General features: G+C 39.8%; 1 protein-coding gene across 1 annotated transcript in view; it reads right to left on the bottom strand.

The window, feature by feature from the left end:
* The window catches only part of LOC136331099 (cytochrome P450 2J2-like), a 37,483-nt gene extending 20,884 nt beyond the window's left edge, over positions 1 to 16,599 (bottom strand). Inside the window, exons 1-4 of the mRNA XM_066269054.1 lie at positions 16,269 to 16,599; positions 6,833 to 6,995; positions 2,091 to 2,240; positions 1,537 to 1,697 (exon numbers count right to left, since the gene is read on the bottom strand). Coding sequence (XP_066125151.1) covers positions 1,537 to 1,697; positions 2,091 to 2,240; positions 6,833 to 6,995; positions 16,269 to 16,478 — 684 coding nt within the window. The 5' untranslated portion in view covers positions 16,479 to 16,599. The remainder of the gene's footprint in view (positions 1 to 1,536; positions 1,698 to 2,090; positions 2,241 to 6,832; positions 6,996 to 16,268) is intronic.
* Between the last annotated feature and the right edge of the window lie 1,084 nt (positions 16,600 to 17,683).

Genomic DNA, 17,683 nt, shown 5'->3' with positions numbered 1-17,683 from the left:
CATCTGGATTAAATGAATCAATATTATACCTTTTTCTTTTTGTTAGAGCGTCAAAACATAGAGCATATTTTTTGGTGTGCCACAGAATTTTAGTAATTAGTGTCTGTGTGCCATGAGATAATAAAGGTTGAAAATCGCTGCTTCAAGCAGATCACTTTATTTTTTGGTTATCAATTTTTCAATGACTTCCCATGACAGGTAGATAAACTTCTACATCTTTCTCTGGACATGGGAAGCTCTATATGAGTGGGTCCCTGAACACGGTGGTCACTTGCTTTGCTGTTACTCCCTGCCACCTCACCTTCTCCAGTCCAGCTCCACTGATCTCTGTAATGCCATCAAGGATGTTCCTGGTTAGACCTTTGCATTTGATTTTCCTCCCACCTAGAAGGTTCTTACTCTGACATCTCTATAGCTCCAGTCTTTCACTCCATTCAAGTGCTGCTCAAATGTCAGCTACTTGGAGCAGTCTCAACGAATGGTCCTGTAAGTGGTTCTATTCCTGTCACCCTCTTTCCATTCTTTTATGTTGGTTTATTTTTCTCCATGTTATGGCAATTATCACTATTTTGTGTGTGTGATAAATATATATCTGTACATAGCTGTATTTTTTAAACATATATATGTATGTCTATGTCCCAACTAAGATATAATATCTATGTGGATCAGACATTTTTACTAAAAGAAAGTGGTTTTTGAATATATTTTCTATAATAATATAGGTAGAAAATAGATAGCATAACATAATAAAAAATCTCCTAGACTTATGACATGACATGGATTTGGCTATTAGCTCTGCTACTGTCTAGCTTTAATGAAATGGCAATAATGATGATGAGGAGGAGGATGTAATTGTTACTTCGTAGTTCAACTAGCTACCAGTGGGCCCCAGGGTTATTCTGGTGACCAAACAATATGAGATCCACTGAGCACTTAACACAGAGCCCATGGATCACTCTCTGGATTTGCTTACACTCTCTCATATCTGCCTGCACACATCACGATGCTTCATTTCACCTTTAAACAAATGTACTAGAATATTCTTGGGAGCTTTATTCATAACATTCAAAATCTGGAAACAGCCCAAGTGTCTAACAATAGAGAATAGCGTAACAAACAGTGGCATATTCATAAAGTGGAATACTATTTAGAATTTTAAAAGAGAACAACTAACATAAATAAGTCCCAAAACAGTCTGATAAGGGAGAAGCCAAAAATAGAAGAATACTTCTGAGAGGAGGTGTGAGATGGCTGGTTAGGGAGGGACAAGGACAGGGGTGACTCAAAGGCAATGGAACTCTAGTCCTTTTTTAAAAAATAACATAGGAGCCTGTAAAGTTCACTGCTTTGCTTGAATGCTAGAAATGTTCTTTATATACAGTAAATAGTTAGCAATATTATCCAAAATCTAGAGTCACATATTTCAAATAAGTTTGTGTTGAAGTAAAGTTTAAAGGTTATATTGTAGTTTAAAGAAATCTGTGCCTGACATCAGCCCCTTTAACTTTCACCAATTATGAAAAGAGAAACCCCTACCTGGGCACACACTGACATCTCTAGATGGATGAGTTCATCCAGCAACCTCAGCATTTCTTGGAACTGGTCATCCTTGTACTCAAAGCGCTCCCCAAAGGTGATGGAGCAAATGATATTGGAAACTGCATTGTTGATCTTGAAGTGAGGGTCAAAAGGCTGCCCTGCAAGTGGAAGTAAAGATTGATCGTTTAGATTGGTACATTTCTATTTTCTACTGAGAGCCTATATGACACATGACATACTGAGGACAGAAAAACATCTGAGGCTGTGGCCACAGCACCCTATACTGGGTCTGACATGCAGCCAGTACTCCCACTCAATACCTGGGAAATCATACTGATGACCAAGGTTTAAAGTCATAATGAATTTAATGCTTGTCTTCTTGTGCTTAATTCTAGAGCTCCACAAGAGCAGGGCCATAGTTAGTTATTCAGTTATATCTTCAGTGCCTAACACAGTGGTGAGCACAGGACAGGCACGTAAGTACTAAATGAGTGTCTGTTCAGTGAATGAATGAGCCACCATCTCCGGCACTTGTCCGAGGGTCCACTCACCGTTCTCCTCCTCTATTGCCAGGCTGAGGTGGTAAGCCTCTTCTTGTATGCGTTCCTCTAAGCTCTTCTTTCCTAACCCAAAATTCCTTAGTGTTGTCAGGGCAAACCTTCTTTGCTCCTTCCATATCTGGCCATTGGACATGACCAATCCTGAGGAAAAGAAGACAACATTCTGAATAGAATCCAATAAATTGGATGGGGATTTGTATCAGATGGTAGAAAAAAAGAGGGCATTTGGTAGTCGAAAAATATCTAGACAAATAATCCCAGAGCAATGAATATAATTGTTAGTATGTACTGATTGTTTGTAATGCCAGGCACAGTGGTAATTTTATGCATTATGTAAAACAGTATTCACATAAACTCTACGAGGTACATACAGTTAATACACGTTTTCAATTTTTTTCGTGTGTACCCATCTATAATGCATCCTCTGTGTTTGTATTGTGAATTTACTATGCAAAGTCGTCCTTTTCCATCACCATTTATTCCCCTTCTATCCTCTTGTACCTCCACACACTCTCCGACCCCTGATAATCACTGTATTTCTTTGCTTAATTCCTTCATCTTTTTTACTCATTTCCCCCAAAACCCTCCCCTCTAAAAACTGGCCTTCTGATTTTTGCATGTATGAGTTTTTTTTTTATTTGTTTGTTTATTTTGTTCATTAGAGTACACATATAAGTGAAATGATATGGTTCATGTCTTTCCCAGAATGGCTTATTTCCCTTAGCATAATACTCTCCAGGTACATCCATACTGTTACAAATGGTAAGAGTTTATCTTATTTTATTTTATGATCAAGTAGTATTCTATTGTGTAATTTTAAAATGTACCACAGTTTTGTATCTACTCATCTACTGATGGGCACTTGAGCTGCTTCCAAATCATGGCAATTGTAAATAATGTTGCAATGAACATAGGGGTGTGTGTATTCTTTCAAATTTGAGTTTCGGTTTTCTTCAGACACATTCTAAGAAGTGGAATTCCTTGATACAAGGGAATTCCATTTTTTATTTTTTGAGGAAACTTCATACTATTTTCCAGAGTCTGCACCAGACTACATTCTCATCAACAGTTCACAAAGACACTTTTCTCCACATCCTCACCAACATTTGTTGATTAATTGATGATAGTCATTCTGACAGGTGTGAGGTGATTTCTCATTGTGGGTTTGAATTGGCATTTCTCTGATGATTAGAGATGTTGAGCATTTTTTTTATATGTCTATTGGCCATTTTATGTCCTCTTTGGAGAAGTCTTTATTCAGGTCCTTTGCCCATTTCTTAACTAGATTATATTTTGGTGTTGTATTGCATAAGCTTTTTATACATTTTTAATATTAACCCCTTATCCAATATATAATTGGCCAATATGTTCTCCCACTCAGTGGATTGTCTTCTAACCCACTTTCCAATTTTGCTGATGAGAACGTCAAGGCACAAGAGTTAAAGTTTTCAAGGTTACGCACAGAGTCAGTAAGCAAGCTCAGCAGGCATTCAAGCTCACATGTCCCTGACTGCCAAGCCCATGCTTGGATTACTAGTCACATAGGTATAGGTAAGTATTTACATCATGCTACATACTAAGAATGCACTCGTAGGTAGGAAAATCCATACTTGTAAAGAGACAAGGCTTCCATGAGTCTAACAGGAAAGGACCTATCTAAGCTGGATCTTAATAGATGAAGAAATGACTGAAGAAAGTGAAGGAGTAAATATCTCACGCAGGCAACGAAAAAGACAACATCTTGGTGTGGTCAACGGATCATCATTTTTTTTTTTTTTTTAATCTTTCTGAAGCTGGAAACGGGGAGAGACAGTCAGACAGACTCCCGCATGTGCCCTACCGGGATCCACCTGGCACGCCCACCAGGGGGCGATGCTCTGCCCCTCTAGGGCATCGCTCTGCCATGACCAGAGCCACTCTAGCGCCTGGGGCAGAGGCCAAGGAGCCATCCCCAGCGCCTGGGCCATCCTTGCTCCAATGGAGCCTCGCTGCGGGAGGGGAAGAGAGAGACAGAGAGGTAGGAGAGGGGGAGGGGTGGAGAAGCAGATGGGCACTTCTCCTGTGTGCCCTGGCCAGGAATCGAACCCGGGACCCCTGCACGCCAGGCCGACGCTCTACCACTGAGCCAACCGGCCAGGGCAGATCATCATTTCTTTAATAACACAGGTAGGGCAACAGTACTTCACCTCTTTCCTTCTAAAGCACTCTTCAACTCCCTTTAACCTCTGGCTTTGGCCTCCACCATCTCCCTGAAATGACCCTCCTTGCTCTCAGAGCCTGGGATATTTTCAAACTCATCTTACTTGGTCTCTCAGTAGCATGAGATACTTATTTCTTGAAACATTCTCTTCCATTGGTGCTCAGGATACTACATTCTCCAAATTTTGTTCCTAATTCTCTGAAAGCAGAGAGCTTTCCATACCCTTGGCTAGTTTATCTTCTTCTACCAAATTTTGAAATAATGTTTTCTTCACAATAAGGTTTTTTTTTACTTATCCTATAACCCTTTTCTGAAAAATCTCACTACTCCTACAATTTTAAATAACATTTGTGGATAGTGACCTCTTTTAGACTCTGAGCTCCAGATACAGATATACAACCATCTGCTTGACTTTGCCGATATAAAGGCATTTCAAACTCAGTGTAACCATAATTGAATTTATGCTTTTCTCCATACAACTCTCCACCCAGGCCAAACCAAACACCTTGTTCTCCAAATGTTCTTTCCATCAGTCTACCCACTTGGGAATCTACCTCAATGCTTCAATCTTCCTCCATCTGGTTCACCATGTCTTACTTGATTTACATTCTGAATATCTTAAATCCATATACTTTCACTGCCACTGTCCCAGTTTAACTTACTGTACTGTCCTTTCCTACCACCTTTCTCATCCAAGCGATCACCTTCTCTAACCTAAAATGCTGCAACCCTCTTTTGCTTCCTTAATTCTTTTTTTTTTTTAATTTATTCATTTTAGAGAGGAGAGGGGGAGAGAGAGAGAGAGAGAGAGAGAGAGAGAGAGAGAGAGAGAGAGAGAGAAGGGGGGAGGAGCTGGAAGCATCAACTCCCATATGTGCCTTGACCAGGCAAGCCCAGGGTTTTGAACCGGAGACCTCAGCATTTCCAGGTCGACGAACTTTATCCACTGCACCACCACAGGTCAGGCTGCTTCCTTAATTCTATTTTCTACACTGCTGCCCAAAAAGGTTTTGAAAAGTGTACAATGTAAATATGATGATTCCTTTCTCTACTGGAAAGCATTCAAGAGCTTCAATGTCATTAGGATAAAAATCAACATTGTTCTCAAGAACGTTTAAACTATTCCAAACCACACTCTGCAGGTTCCTCTCCATTTAATTCCATGTAATCTCTGTACTTTCCACATTGACCACTTTTTTATTTCCTCAAGTTTACTTTCCTTTCTATCACCTCAGTGACATTTTATATTGGATTCCCTCTGCCTGCTTGCTTCTTCACTTTATTAAATAAGTAGTTCATTCACTTATGTTAGTTTTTCCTGAACCCAAGACTGGATTAGATACCCCTTGTAAGTGTGTCCTGCATTTATCTGCAAAAGACTTTCAATCACAGCTAGTGGATACTCTTTCTCTCTGACTAGAATTTGACTTACATAAGTACATGGATTTTGTCTGCTCCTCTGATCTTTCTACTCCTGGTGCTTAGCCCTGTGCTTCAGTTTCAGGTAATTAATAGAAGAAACTGATGTAGAGTTAACAAAATATTTCAACGAGGAATTGGGTAACAACGAAAAAAGAAACAATGCTTCGGTAGAGTAATTTGAGTTTTTCATTTAGATTTTTTTTTCATTTCTTTTTTTTTATTCTAATTGAGAGGAGGGGTAGCAGAGAGAGTCTTACATGCGCCCCAACTGGGATCCACCTGGCATGTTTTCTACTGGGTGAAGCTCTGCCCATCTGGAGCCCTTGCTCTGTGCAACCAAACAGAAGTTTTAGTGCCTGAGGTGGAGGTCTTGGAGCCATCCTCAGTACCCAGATCCAACTCACTCTAACCTAGTCATGGGTGCAGGATGGGAAGAGGAGAGAAAGAGAGAGGGAGAGAGAAAGAGGCAAGTTGGGGGGAAGTGAAGAAGCAGAAGGATGCCTTTCCTTTGTGCCCTGACTGAGAATCGAACCTGGGACATCCACATGCTGGCTGATTCTCTACCACTGAACCAACCAGCCAGGGCCATTTAGATTTTTTAACATTGAAGTTTATTTAACAATAATTTAAACTATCTGTGCCAAACAGTTCTAACCTAGACTGGAAGTCTCAAGATACCCTGTGGATGCAGCCTTAATGCCAAAGCATAAGGGACTAGAGGCAACATGAAGACATTACAAAAGCAGCGGGAAAAGCAGAGCCACATCCCGGGTCCTGAGGGGAGAGATTGGAGTGGGAACCAGAAGGAGCAGATGTACTGTCGCTCTCTGTGCTAACGTGGAATGATCGATTACTTGTTTATCAAGGCATTTAGAGTGATATCATGCAGGAGCAGTTTTTCCCAAGTCCTTCACATTAGGGCTGACGTTGCCTAATCTTCTGAGAGGGTGCCTTCAATAGGGAAATAGGGGCGTCAAGTTTGTTTCAAAAGCAGAAATTCTATAAAGGGCTTGGTCTCTGGGGAGTAGTAGAGAATCATAGTCACAGAGGCACCTGTAACAGAGCTTAAAAATATTAAGCGTGCACATCTGACTTTGGTCAAGAAACTTACCATTTTTCTTAAAGATGCGTTCTCGAACAGGGAGTGTAGGACGATCCACAAAGTTTTGGTCCTGGTGAACAAGGGCTTCTTTGATTAAAGGCAATCCACTTATAAGAACTGCAGGCCAGATACCAAACTCCATGCCAAAGATGTTTCCATATTTCTTCACATACTGAAAAATAGTTACATAGTCAGTTGATGTGTGCACCTGTGTGTGTCCAGGAAAGAAGGAAGTGTGTGTAGCTGGAGGACTTGTATTGAGGGCATGAACATGTGTGTGCACTTCGACATGACAGGAATGTTTCTCCCTGATTTCCATCTTCCTCATTTGAGCTGGACTTGAATTTAATTCACTCTCGGACATGTGAACACTTACTATAAACGCTTCATTCATATGGTGAACCTACATGAATTGACTGAGCATCTACCATTGCCTTGAAAATGAGTTATGAAGATAGAACTATAATAAAATAAACAAGCTAACCTCAAGCATCTCAGAGTCTTGTGAAGGGAGTGAACTCAGTACAGGTGACTCACCAAAGAAGGCCGAGATCTGTGCAGTGAGCCTGCTGTAGCAAGCAGGGACTTGCTGGTGAATCATATCTGTTTAATCAAAAGAGACTGTTTCCTTTCTTAATATATACTAGATGGCATAAAATTGATAATAGGGCTGGGACCAGGTGTGGAGAAACACACTCTAGCTCTGGAGTGTGTGTGAAGCGTAGCTCCCTTGTTCTCTAGCTGTGGGTTCTCGAGAAAAGAGTCTGGCTTTCTGAGCCTCAGCTCCACAGCTATAAAAGGGAGAAAGGGATTCCTCCCTCACAGGCTTCTGCGAGGAAGAACCAGAGCAGCAATGTGAAAGGCAGTTTGTTTACTGACACTTGGTGCACGGCCACTTGAGTTTCAGAGAAATGAGCGAGCTCCCTGTGCAAAGAGAGGTGAATGTGTGCTCATGGAGACAGGGAGGACCAGGCACAGGGATGGCGGGAGGAAGGCACTGCTGGACACAGACAGCCACATTCAATGCGTACTGTGTTACATACCTCTCATGTGTCATCTTATTTAATCTCACAAGTACCCTAAGCTACTAATGAATGTCCTTGTTTTTCGGAAGAGGAAAACAAGTTGTAGCCATGGTGACAGAGCTATTGAGTGGTGGAGGGATTTTTCAGGCATTGTGTAAGATTCTAAGACAAGACCATGAACCTGAGGTGGCACTAGCACCTTAGAGTTGAGTGGGGACCTTAAAGTTGTGTGGGGACCGTAGAATTTAGTGGGAGTGAGACAGTGAAAGTGAGCGTGAGAGGGGGCAGGGTGTAGAGAATGGAAGAGTGTGTGGGTGTGTCATGAGTAGGCACAGGGTGCAGGTATGTGCAAGATGAGTTGGATGACAGGGAATGGTCACCAATCAGAGTCTGTTCTGACTTGTCCATTCAAGAGAGGACTCTGTGGACCCTTCCCATTCCATCTGTCTGCTGGGTATGTCTAGCTGCAGGCAGTAGATCAAGCAGAAGGGCTCCATTCCCTCCAGGTGTCCGTGGCCCCGCCTCCTTGATTTCCAGGCACTTATCTTTCCCATGTCCCTTTATAGCCCTGAACCCACCACGCCCATCAGAGCCAATACAGTGGATTCAGTCTCTTTCTACCTCTCTTCTCCCATATTAAAAACTGAGCCTGAACTCAGTATTTCCAGTGCTCTTTTGGCTCAGTCTTTCATCAGTCTTTGTTCATCTCTAGCACAGTACACCCTGCCTTGCTAGGAAGAGGAGAGCCAGCATTCCAAAGTGAATGTCTTTGCTTCTAAGAAACAGCAGAGATAAATTACAGAATGTTGGAATAAACTTACAGGCTTTACAAAAAGGATTTCTTTAGAACAATCAATAAGGATGTTTTTAGAATAGCTAAAAATCTCAGGGTTAGCTAAATGACTTCTAAGTGACAAACTGGAATTATAGTCTGTACTTGGAAGGCACTTGGCAGTCCATCAGTATTTACTGAAGTGAACTTCTTCAGAGTTCCATATTTACCAGCTCTGTACCCATGTATATTAATAGTCCAATACTACTGAATCAAAAACTCATATGGTATGATTAACTGTGTAACTATGGATAAGTACATGACCTCCTGAGCCCTGGTATTGACTATGGTGATGTCTAACAGTTGTTAAATACATTGATAGTCGCTGTGATTATTGATTCACATGGAAATAAGTGTATTACTCAGAGGGAATCTGAGAAAACTTTGGCCATAATTTTTAATGTACAACATTAAACAAGTTGTTTAAAGAACAGACAGTAAGGGACTGAATGTGGTTAAAAATAAGATGGTTTAGAAGGCTTCCAATCAGACATGAAATAGACAAATAAATGGGTGAACATGAGAACTATAAAGGCAAACAGAAGTAGTGAGACATAGAAAATTCAACATGAAGAATAAAAATTTCAGCCCTCGCCAGGCAGCTAAGTTGGTTGGAGTGTCGTCCCATCATCTAAGGTTGTGGTTTGTTCCCCAGGCAGGGCACTTAAGGAGCAACCAATAAATTCATAAAAAAGTGGATCAACAAAATAATGGTTTTCTTTCTCTCCTCTCTTCCCCTCCTCTCTCTATAAAAAATAAAATTAATAAAAAATATTTTGAAATGTAGGATTAGTATTTAAATAATGAGGTGGAGAAAAATCAATGTTTAGAATAAGAAACGATTAAAAATGAAGGATTAGTGTTAAAAAAGTTGAGATTCCACTTACTTTAAGTACTTAAACTCAAAGCCAACAAAACAAAGACAGAAAGAATGGAAAGAATAAAAGGAAGAGACTATGCTAATTCTCACTCCCACCAGCAGTAGGTGCAGTGTCTGCTCCTCCGGAGCCTCCCGGCACTGAGCAGTGTATGTGCCGTGTGTGCACGCACACATGTGCCTGTTGTTACAAAAGAAAAGAAAAAGCATTTCTCTCCTATATTTTACTAAGGTTTAACACCTTTCCACCAATAGGTATATTTTTAGAATTTCCTGTTTATGTTTTCTAAACATTTTTATATCAAATATTTCAACTCTTACTGATATGTAGAAGCTCAAATAAAAAGTTACAAGTGGGTATCATTTTATTTTTATTACACAAGAATATGAAAGGATATAGACCAAAGTCCTATGGAGGTACTTCTGAGTGTGTGTGTGTGTGTGTGTGTGTGTGTGTGTGTGTGTTGGGGGAGTGGGTGCAGAGAGGGGTAAGATTCCTTCTCATTCACTAAGCAGTATTTTAAACTGTTTCAATGTATGTATTGTTTTTATTGTTAAAAAGCATTTCTTTCTGATATAGCAAAAGAAAAAAAGAAACCTAAGGAAATAATGAATACAACTTCATAATAGTGCTTCTTAACTTTCTTTTGTCATAGAATCCTTTGGAAATTTCAGTGTATGTTGTGGTTCTGCTCTTCAGTAAAGTCATGTACACAAGAATAAAAAAATGTTCACTAGTTATACATTGATTTACAACTGTGCAGTATGTCCAAGTCCCCTAACCGTGCTGTTGTTCAAGGGTCATCTGTATTCTGCTGTTGTTGGATAGAGTTTTCTACCATGGCAGAGATTTATTGGCTGATTTGTTGTTTAATTCCCCTTGCTGACTTATTCGTTACTAGAAGAGTCATGTTGACATCTCAAACTATAATTAAAGATTTGTCTGTTTCTCTAGTCAGTACTGTTAGCTTTTCCTTTAGGTATTTGACAGCTCTTTTAATTAGTGCATACATGTTAAAATTGTTAAGTTGCCTTGGTAAATGAACTTTTAAATTATTATGTAATGTCTCTTTTTATCCCTGATAATTTTCTTTGCCTGGACGTTACTTTACCTAATGTAATATAGCCAGGTCAGCTTTTTCCTTCCCTTCTTCCTTTCTTCCTTTCTTCTATCCCTCCCTCCCCCCTCCCTTCTTTCTTTCTTTCTTTCTTTCTTTCTTTCTTTCTTTCTTTCTTTCTTTCTTTCTTTCTTTCTTTTTTCTTTCTTCTTTTCTTCTTTCCTTCCTTCCTTCCTTCCTTCCTTCCTTCCTTCCTTCCTTCCTTCCTCCCTCCCTCCCTCCCTCCCTTCCCTCCTTCCCTTCTTCCTTACCTTCTTCCCTTCTTCCTTCCTCCCCTCCTTCCCTCCTCCCCTCCTTCCCACCTTCTGTCCCTCCCTCCCTCTCTTCCTTCCTTCCTTCCTTCCTTCCTTCCTTCCTTCCTTCCTTCCTTCCTTCCTTCCTTCCTTCTGTCCTTTCTTCACATTACTTTATCTAATGTAATATAGCCAAGGCTTCCCTTTCCCTTCCCTTCCTTTCCTTCCATTTATTTATATTTTTTCAAAGTTAGAAGCAGGGAGGCAGTCAGACAGACTCCCGTATGTGCCCAACCAGGATCCACCAGGGGGTGATGCTCTGCCCATGTGGGGCATTGTTTCATTGTGGCTAGAGCCATTCTAGCACCTGAGGTGGAGGCCATGGAACAATCCTCAGTGCCTGGATCAACTCTGCTCCAATGGAGCCTTGGTTGCGGGAGAAGAAGAGAGAGATAGAAAAGAGAGGGGGAGGGATGGAGAAGCAGATGAGTACTTCTCCTGTATTCCCTGACCTGGAATCGAACCTGGGACCTCCACATGCCAGGCTGATGCTCTATGGCTGAGCCAACCAGCCAGGGCTATGTTTCTTTTTTTTAAATATGTATTCACCTGGTGTATGTTTCTCCATTCTTTTTCTTTTGTTCTACTTATTCAGTATATTTGATATGAGTTTCTGGTAGATAGTGTATAGGCAGATCATCCTTTTATTCAGTTAATTTTTATTAAATTGGTGAATTTAGACCTTATATATATTTATTTAATGTAATTATTCATATGTAAAGACTTAAGTCTGCCATTTATTATTTGTTTACTATTTTTCTATTTTCTTTATTATTTGTTCTTTCCTGTCTTTCTGTGGGTCACTTGAACATCTTTTTTTTTTTTTTTAAGAATTGCATTTTAATTTAATGTTTTTGAGTATGTCTTTTTGTTTTGTTTTAAGTGGTTCCTCTAAAGATTGTAATATGCATTCATGGCTTATTGCAGTGTCCTAGTCTCAACACTCCCTCTTCACGTGGAATACAGATACCTTATGACAGTTCAGATCCCTTTACCTTTCTGCTTTAATGTTATCTCCATGTACACTGAGAACCACATCACACAATATAGTTTGCTTTTAACTATGAAACATAATTTCTTTAATTCAAGGGAAGAAGAATAATTTGTTATGTTTACCCATCTCTTTACCCTTTCTGGTGTTCTTTCTCCATTCTCTGTGTTCCAAGTTTTCTACCATTATCACTTCTTATATCTGAACTTTCTTTCAATGAAATCAACCATTTCATTGGAGCTGGTCTGATAGCAAAAACATTTTTAGGTTTTCTTCACATAATAATGTATTCATTTCACCTTCATTTCAGAGGTACATTGTCACTGGATAGAGAATCTAGGTTGACAGTTTCTTTCATTCAACATTTTTAAATGTACTACTTATTTCTGGCCTCTATGGTTTCTGATGAGAAATCTGCTGTCATTTTAATTATTGTTTCCCATAAACAATGAGTTGTATTTCTCTGGCTGCTTTCAAGAATATTTCTTTGCTTTTTGTTTTCAGAGATTTGACTGTATTAGGTTTGATGAAATTCTGGAACACTGATGGCACAAATGTTAGATCTATTGTTATTCTAACACAGTTCCCTGCATCTTAGTTTCTCCTTTCAATCAATTTTTGTGTGTTTTTCAGATGGATATTTTCTATTGATCTCTCTTTAGTTTTATTGATTCATCTGTCATTAGCACTCCGATATTGAGGTACTGTATTCAGTATATATATATATATATATATATATATATATATATATATATACTGTATTCAGTATATATATATACTGTAAAAATATATATATTTTACAGAGACAGAGAGAAAGTCAGAGAGAGGGACAGATAGGGACAGACAGACATGAACGGAGAGAGATGAGAAGCATCAATCATCAGTTTTTAATTGTGACACCTCAGTTTTTTTTTATTGCTTTCTCAATGTGCCTTGACCGTGAGCCTTCAGCAGACTGATTAACCCTTTGCTTGAGCCAGCAAACTTGGGTCCAAGCTGGTAAGTTTTACTCACACCAGATGACCCTGCACTCAAACTGGTGACCTCAGGGTCTCGAACCTGGGTCCACCGCATCCCAGTCCGACACTCTATCCACTGTGCCACCACCTTGTCAGGCTGTATTGAGTATATATTTTTAAAAATATTATATATTTCTGTTCTAAACATTCCCTTTTATTCTTATGTAATTTTTTACTTATTTGTTAAGAATTTCTTTAAAAATTTTTTGAGAGTATTTGTTTACCAAAACATACTTATAAGAGCTGCTTTAAAACCTTTATCCTATAATTTCAACATCTGTCATTTCAATATAGGTGTCAGGTCATTAAAGTCGATATTTTCTTTGTTCTTGGCAAGGTAATTTCTGGGCTACATCTGGACATTTTGTGTTTTATGTTATATGGCTTTAGATACTGTGTAAATCTTCCATTTTGGCAGATAATCAACCAAATGAAAGCTTTACATAGTATCCAGAGTACGTTCAGAATTCTCACTTTTGTGGATGGTGTTTCAAATGTCAATTTAGGTTATAAAGTCTCTAAAGTGCTATTCCGGTCTCTCCCACTTATGTGATGCCCAGCCCCACAGGACTCCATCATCTATTCTCATCAGTGCAGGCTAGAGAGAATGGAGATGGACACAGTGACGTAGGTAGTGTTGCATCTTCCATGCTGTGGTGGGGTGTGGGGATGGAAGTCAGAGTTCTATCCATATCTGCTCCATGAGGAAGAGACACTTCTTATTTCTGTTGGAGAAGGGTAGAAATCAGGAGCTCAAGTGCCTTAGGGGACTAGCAAACTCCTAAATCTGCATGAATAACTATTCATCCCTATACAAATGACCCTCAGGAAGACAGGGAAGAAGAAACAGGAACAAAGAACAGAAGAAAAATATAGAAAACAAGTATAAAATGGGAGACTTAAGTCTTAACATATCAATAATTTCATTAAATATATATATAAATGCTCTAAATTCATCAATTAAAAAAATTGGTAGAGTCTGACTGGCGGTGGCACAGTAAATAAAGCACCCATCCTGAACCCTGAGGTTGCCAGTTCCAAACTCTGAGGTTGTTGGCTCTGAGCATGGGCTCCTCAATGTGGGGTTGAGGGCTTGAACAGGCAATTGAACCCATGACCCCAAAGCTTACCAGCTTGAGCCAGAATCTTGCTGGTGTGAAAAGCTCAAGGTTGTTAGCTAGAGCAAGGGGATGCTGGCAATTGATGTACAACTAAGGTGAAAGGAATTATGAATTAATGCTTCTCACTCTCTCTCCTTCCTCTCTTGGAAGCAATCAATGCGCAACCAAAAGTGAAAATAAAAGTCAGCTGGAGTTAATGCTTTACTCTCTTCCCCCTACTTCCTGTCTTTCTAGCTTTCTCTCTCTCAAAAAAAGTAAAATTAAAAAAATTAAGAATTCATTTTAAAAATTGGCAGAATCCAAAGATGATCCATCTATCTATATAGTATCTGCAAGAAACATTTCAAATATAGTGATATAAGTAGGATAAAAGTGAAAGAATGGAGAAGCATACACTATGTAAATACTAATCAAGAAAATAAAGCTGGCCTGGCTATATCATATCAGATAAAGTCCAGGTAGAGAAAATTGTCAGGGGTAAAGAAGAACATTACATAATAATTTAGGAGTCAATTCACTAAGATGACATAACAATTGTAACGTGTATGCACCAAGTAAAGGAGCTGCCAAATACTTAAAGGAAAAGCTAACAGTACTGACTAGAGAAGTAGACAAACCTTTCATTATAGTTTGAGATGTCAACGTGACTCTCCTAGTAACTGATAAGAAGTCAGCAAGGGAAATTAAACAACACAATCAAACAATAAATCTCTAACTGACAGAAAACTCTGTCCAACAACAGCAGAATACAGATGACCCTTGGACAACAGCATGATTACGGGGTTTGGACATACTGCACAGTTGAAAATCCATGTATAACGAGGGCACTTATTTCTTTGTTTTTCAAGCATGCAAGAGACTGCTTCTTGAGTCATAAAGCCAGGCTTAACATGTTTAAAAATTGAAATTATACAAAGTGTTTAGGTTCTCTGGCCATAATGGAATCAAAATGAAAATCATTAACCTAAAGAAACAGGAAACACTTCAGTACTTAGAAATAAACAATACATTTCTTAAACAAAGCTACAGGCTTAAAATTCTGTGACTAATTCTGTTAATGTTACCAATTGGGTATTTCTTCCAGAAAGTGATAAAACCTTTTCCATCTGAACTCGAGTATATAAGCATGTGTTTAAAGTGCTCCAGGCATTTCTAGGGAAAAGAGAACTAATGAACTAATCTTTTAGCACATCTACTATGAGCCATGTTAATATTGTTTTTATTTAATCTCCAAAAACCAACCTATCAAGTTTTGTTTCTCAGCAAGTTATCTGTGCTGAGAGGCCGAAAACCACCTGAGGATTCTGGAGAAAGTTTTGGATGTTGGAGAAAATTGTGGGACCCCAGTCAGGCAGCCTTGATGGGAGATTATTATAAAGAAGTGTAAAGAGCTCACAAGAGCTCCAAGTGTCTCCCTAAGGAGTCTGAACTTGGCAAGGGTAAACCATCTGAAAGTGCTAAGAAAATCTGAACTGAGGAATGACATTTTATTTATTATTTACTTATTTCTTTATTTTTGTTTCCCTTCCTTTTTTAATTTAGAGATTAAGTTTAAGAGGATGACATTTGTTCATAAGAACACATAGGTTCAGGTAAACATCTCTATAGCACTTGAACTGTTTATTGCATTTTGTGCCCATCACCCAAAGTCAAGTCATTTTCCATCACTGTATTTTTGGCCAAGGAATGACACTTTAAAATGATTACTTTATGCAGAAGGGTTTGCAGGAAGAAAAAGCTGAAGGTGGTGGGAGCATTTCAGCTGAAAAGTGGTGAGGCTTTAGGGCACTATTATCACTTATGAAACGGAACTGGAACCTCTGAGAGGCAAAGCACGTCCTCCCTCCCCAAGGATAACACTATTAAAAAGCCCAAGGTGATCATGTTACAATAGGATGTCCTTTTATTATTGAACAAGACATACAGTGAAATGAGTTGAAGAATGTAACACGCCTAGCACACTTAAATAGTAAACAATTACAATAAAATACCCTTAGTAAGGGCAGGTGGAATCATGCCAGTAGAGGAAAATCAGGCTCAAAGTGGGAATTACCAGGGGCCTGGGATTAGTGTCAGAGCCACCCATCCTTCTGCTAGGTCCGCTGCAGGGTCCTTGCCCTGCAGGTCAGGGTGGGGACTGGGCCCACACTTTAGCCTGCTCCTTCCTACCTTCTGAATCGTCAGATGCGGCTGCTTAAAGCCAAAATAGAAGAAGCTCCCAATGAAAGGCAGACGCAGGGGTCCTGGAGGGAAATTCTTGGGGAGCCGTCTTCTGAAGAAATTGGCAAGAAGCAGAAAGACGATGGCACCCAGCAGGAGCGTGCGGGGATGAATCTCTCTCCAGAATGTCGCCACTAGGGAACCCATCGCCCCGAGCATGGCTGTTTTCCGCTGGACCCTCTGCGGTGAGCAGGTGCCTTTCCTGCCTGTCTCTGTCACTACAATCCCAGGGGCACCGGCCCTCCCTGCCCACCCCTCCTCAGCGGCGCCCCTACCCTGGTGCACCCCGCCCCACCGAACTTTGTCCTTGAACTTTTCTGGGCCCCGCCCCCTGCCATGTGGGGTGAACCTCACGCTGAACCCTCCCATTTCCTCTCGCCCCGCCCCCTGACGCCCATCAGTCCTTGCTTTGGGCCAGATGCCAGGTACTAGATTCCAGGGAGAAGCTGCTTGGTTTTGGAAAATCCTTCTCTGACATCACAGAGGCTTTTGAGTTTATGGGCTCAATGCATTTCAGACAGTGTCACAGACGTGTGAGCTCCATGTTTTTCCATCAAGGTCTCATTCAGGCATCTGAACCTTGCTGGGTAAACAGGGCAACAGAAGCCTCTGACATTGCTAAATGCAGACAGTGCACTTTCCTCTCTCTCTAAATTGCTTCATTCAGACAAAATTAGACTGATGCTCTTCTTAGTCCCATCTCGCACTGGGGAAACAGAGAGGTTAAGTACCAAATGCGTGGTGAATAAATGAATCCACTGGTTTGCAAAATATCTAAATCAGGTCCGTATTTGTAACTGTTCTGAAGATTTACAAGGGTTGTTACATCAAAGCTCCTAGCATTGACACTAATTGACACTAATCCTTAATAGGTGATTAACACTGAAGGGAGGCACTTTCCAGAGTCCAGAGGGAGATAACTAGTCAGAGCTTTGCTTTACCTTCCAGTCTACATCTCCCTTTTTACTGCAGTTGTGCATCCATACAGTGCTGCGAATATTAGTACAACTTATTTCTAAAGAAATGTAGAACTGCTTTTCAAAAGAACCTCAGTATTATGTGTTTGTGATCATTGCAGGTTGACACATGGCATTAGTTCATTTACTTTCACAGCTATGTAATATTTTGTCATTACACCACAGTTATTTACATCAATCTATAATTGATGTGTAATGTTACATTAGTTTCAGATGTACAACATTGATTTGATATTTGAATACATTTGGCAAATGAGCACCACAATAAGTCTAGTTTATATCTGTCACCATATATAGTTACAAAAAATTTTCTTGTGATGAGAACTTTTAAATCTACTGTCATAGCGACTTTTAAATGTGCAACACAGCATTATTAACTAGTTACTT

This window comes from Saccopteryx bilineata, chromosome 3, assembly GCF_036850765.1.
Source record: "Saccopteryx bilineata isolate mSacBil1 chromosome 3, mSacBil1_pri_phased_curated, whole genome shotgun sequence".
NCBI lineage: Eukaryota > Metazoa > Chordata > Mammalia > Chiroptera > Emballonuridae > Saccopteryx > Saccopteryx bilineata.
Note: the sequence above shows the minus strand (reverse complement) of the source record. Positions and strands in the feature narration are given on the sequence as shown.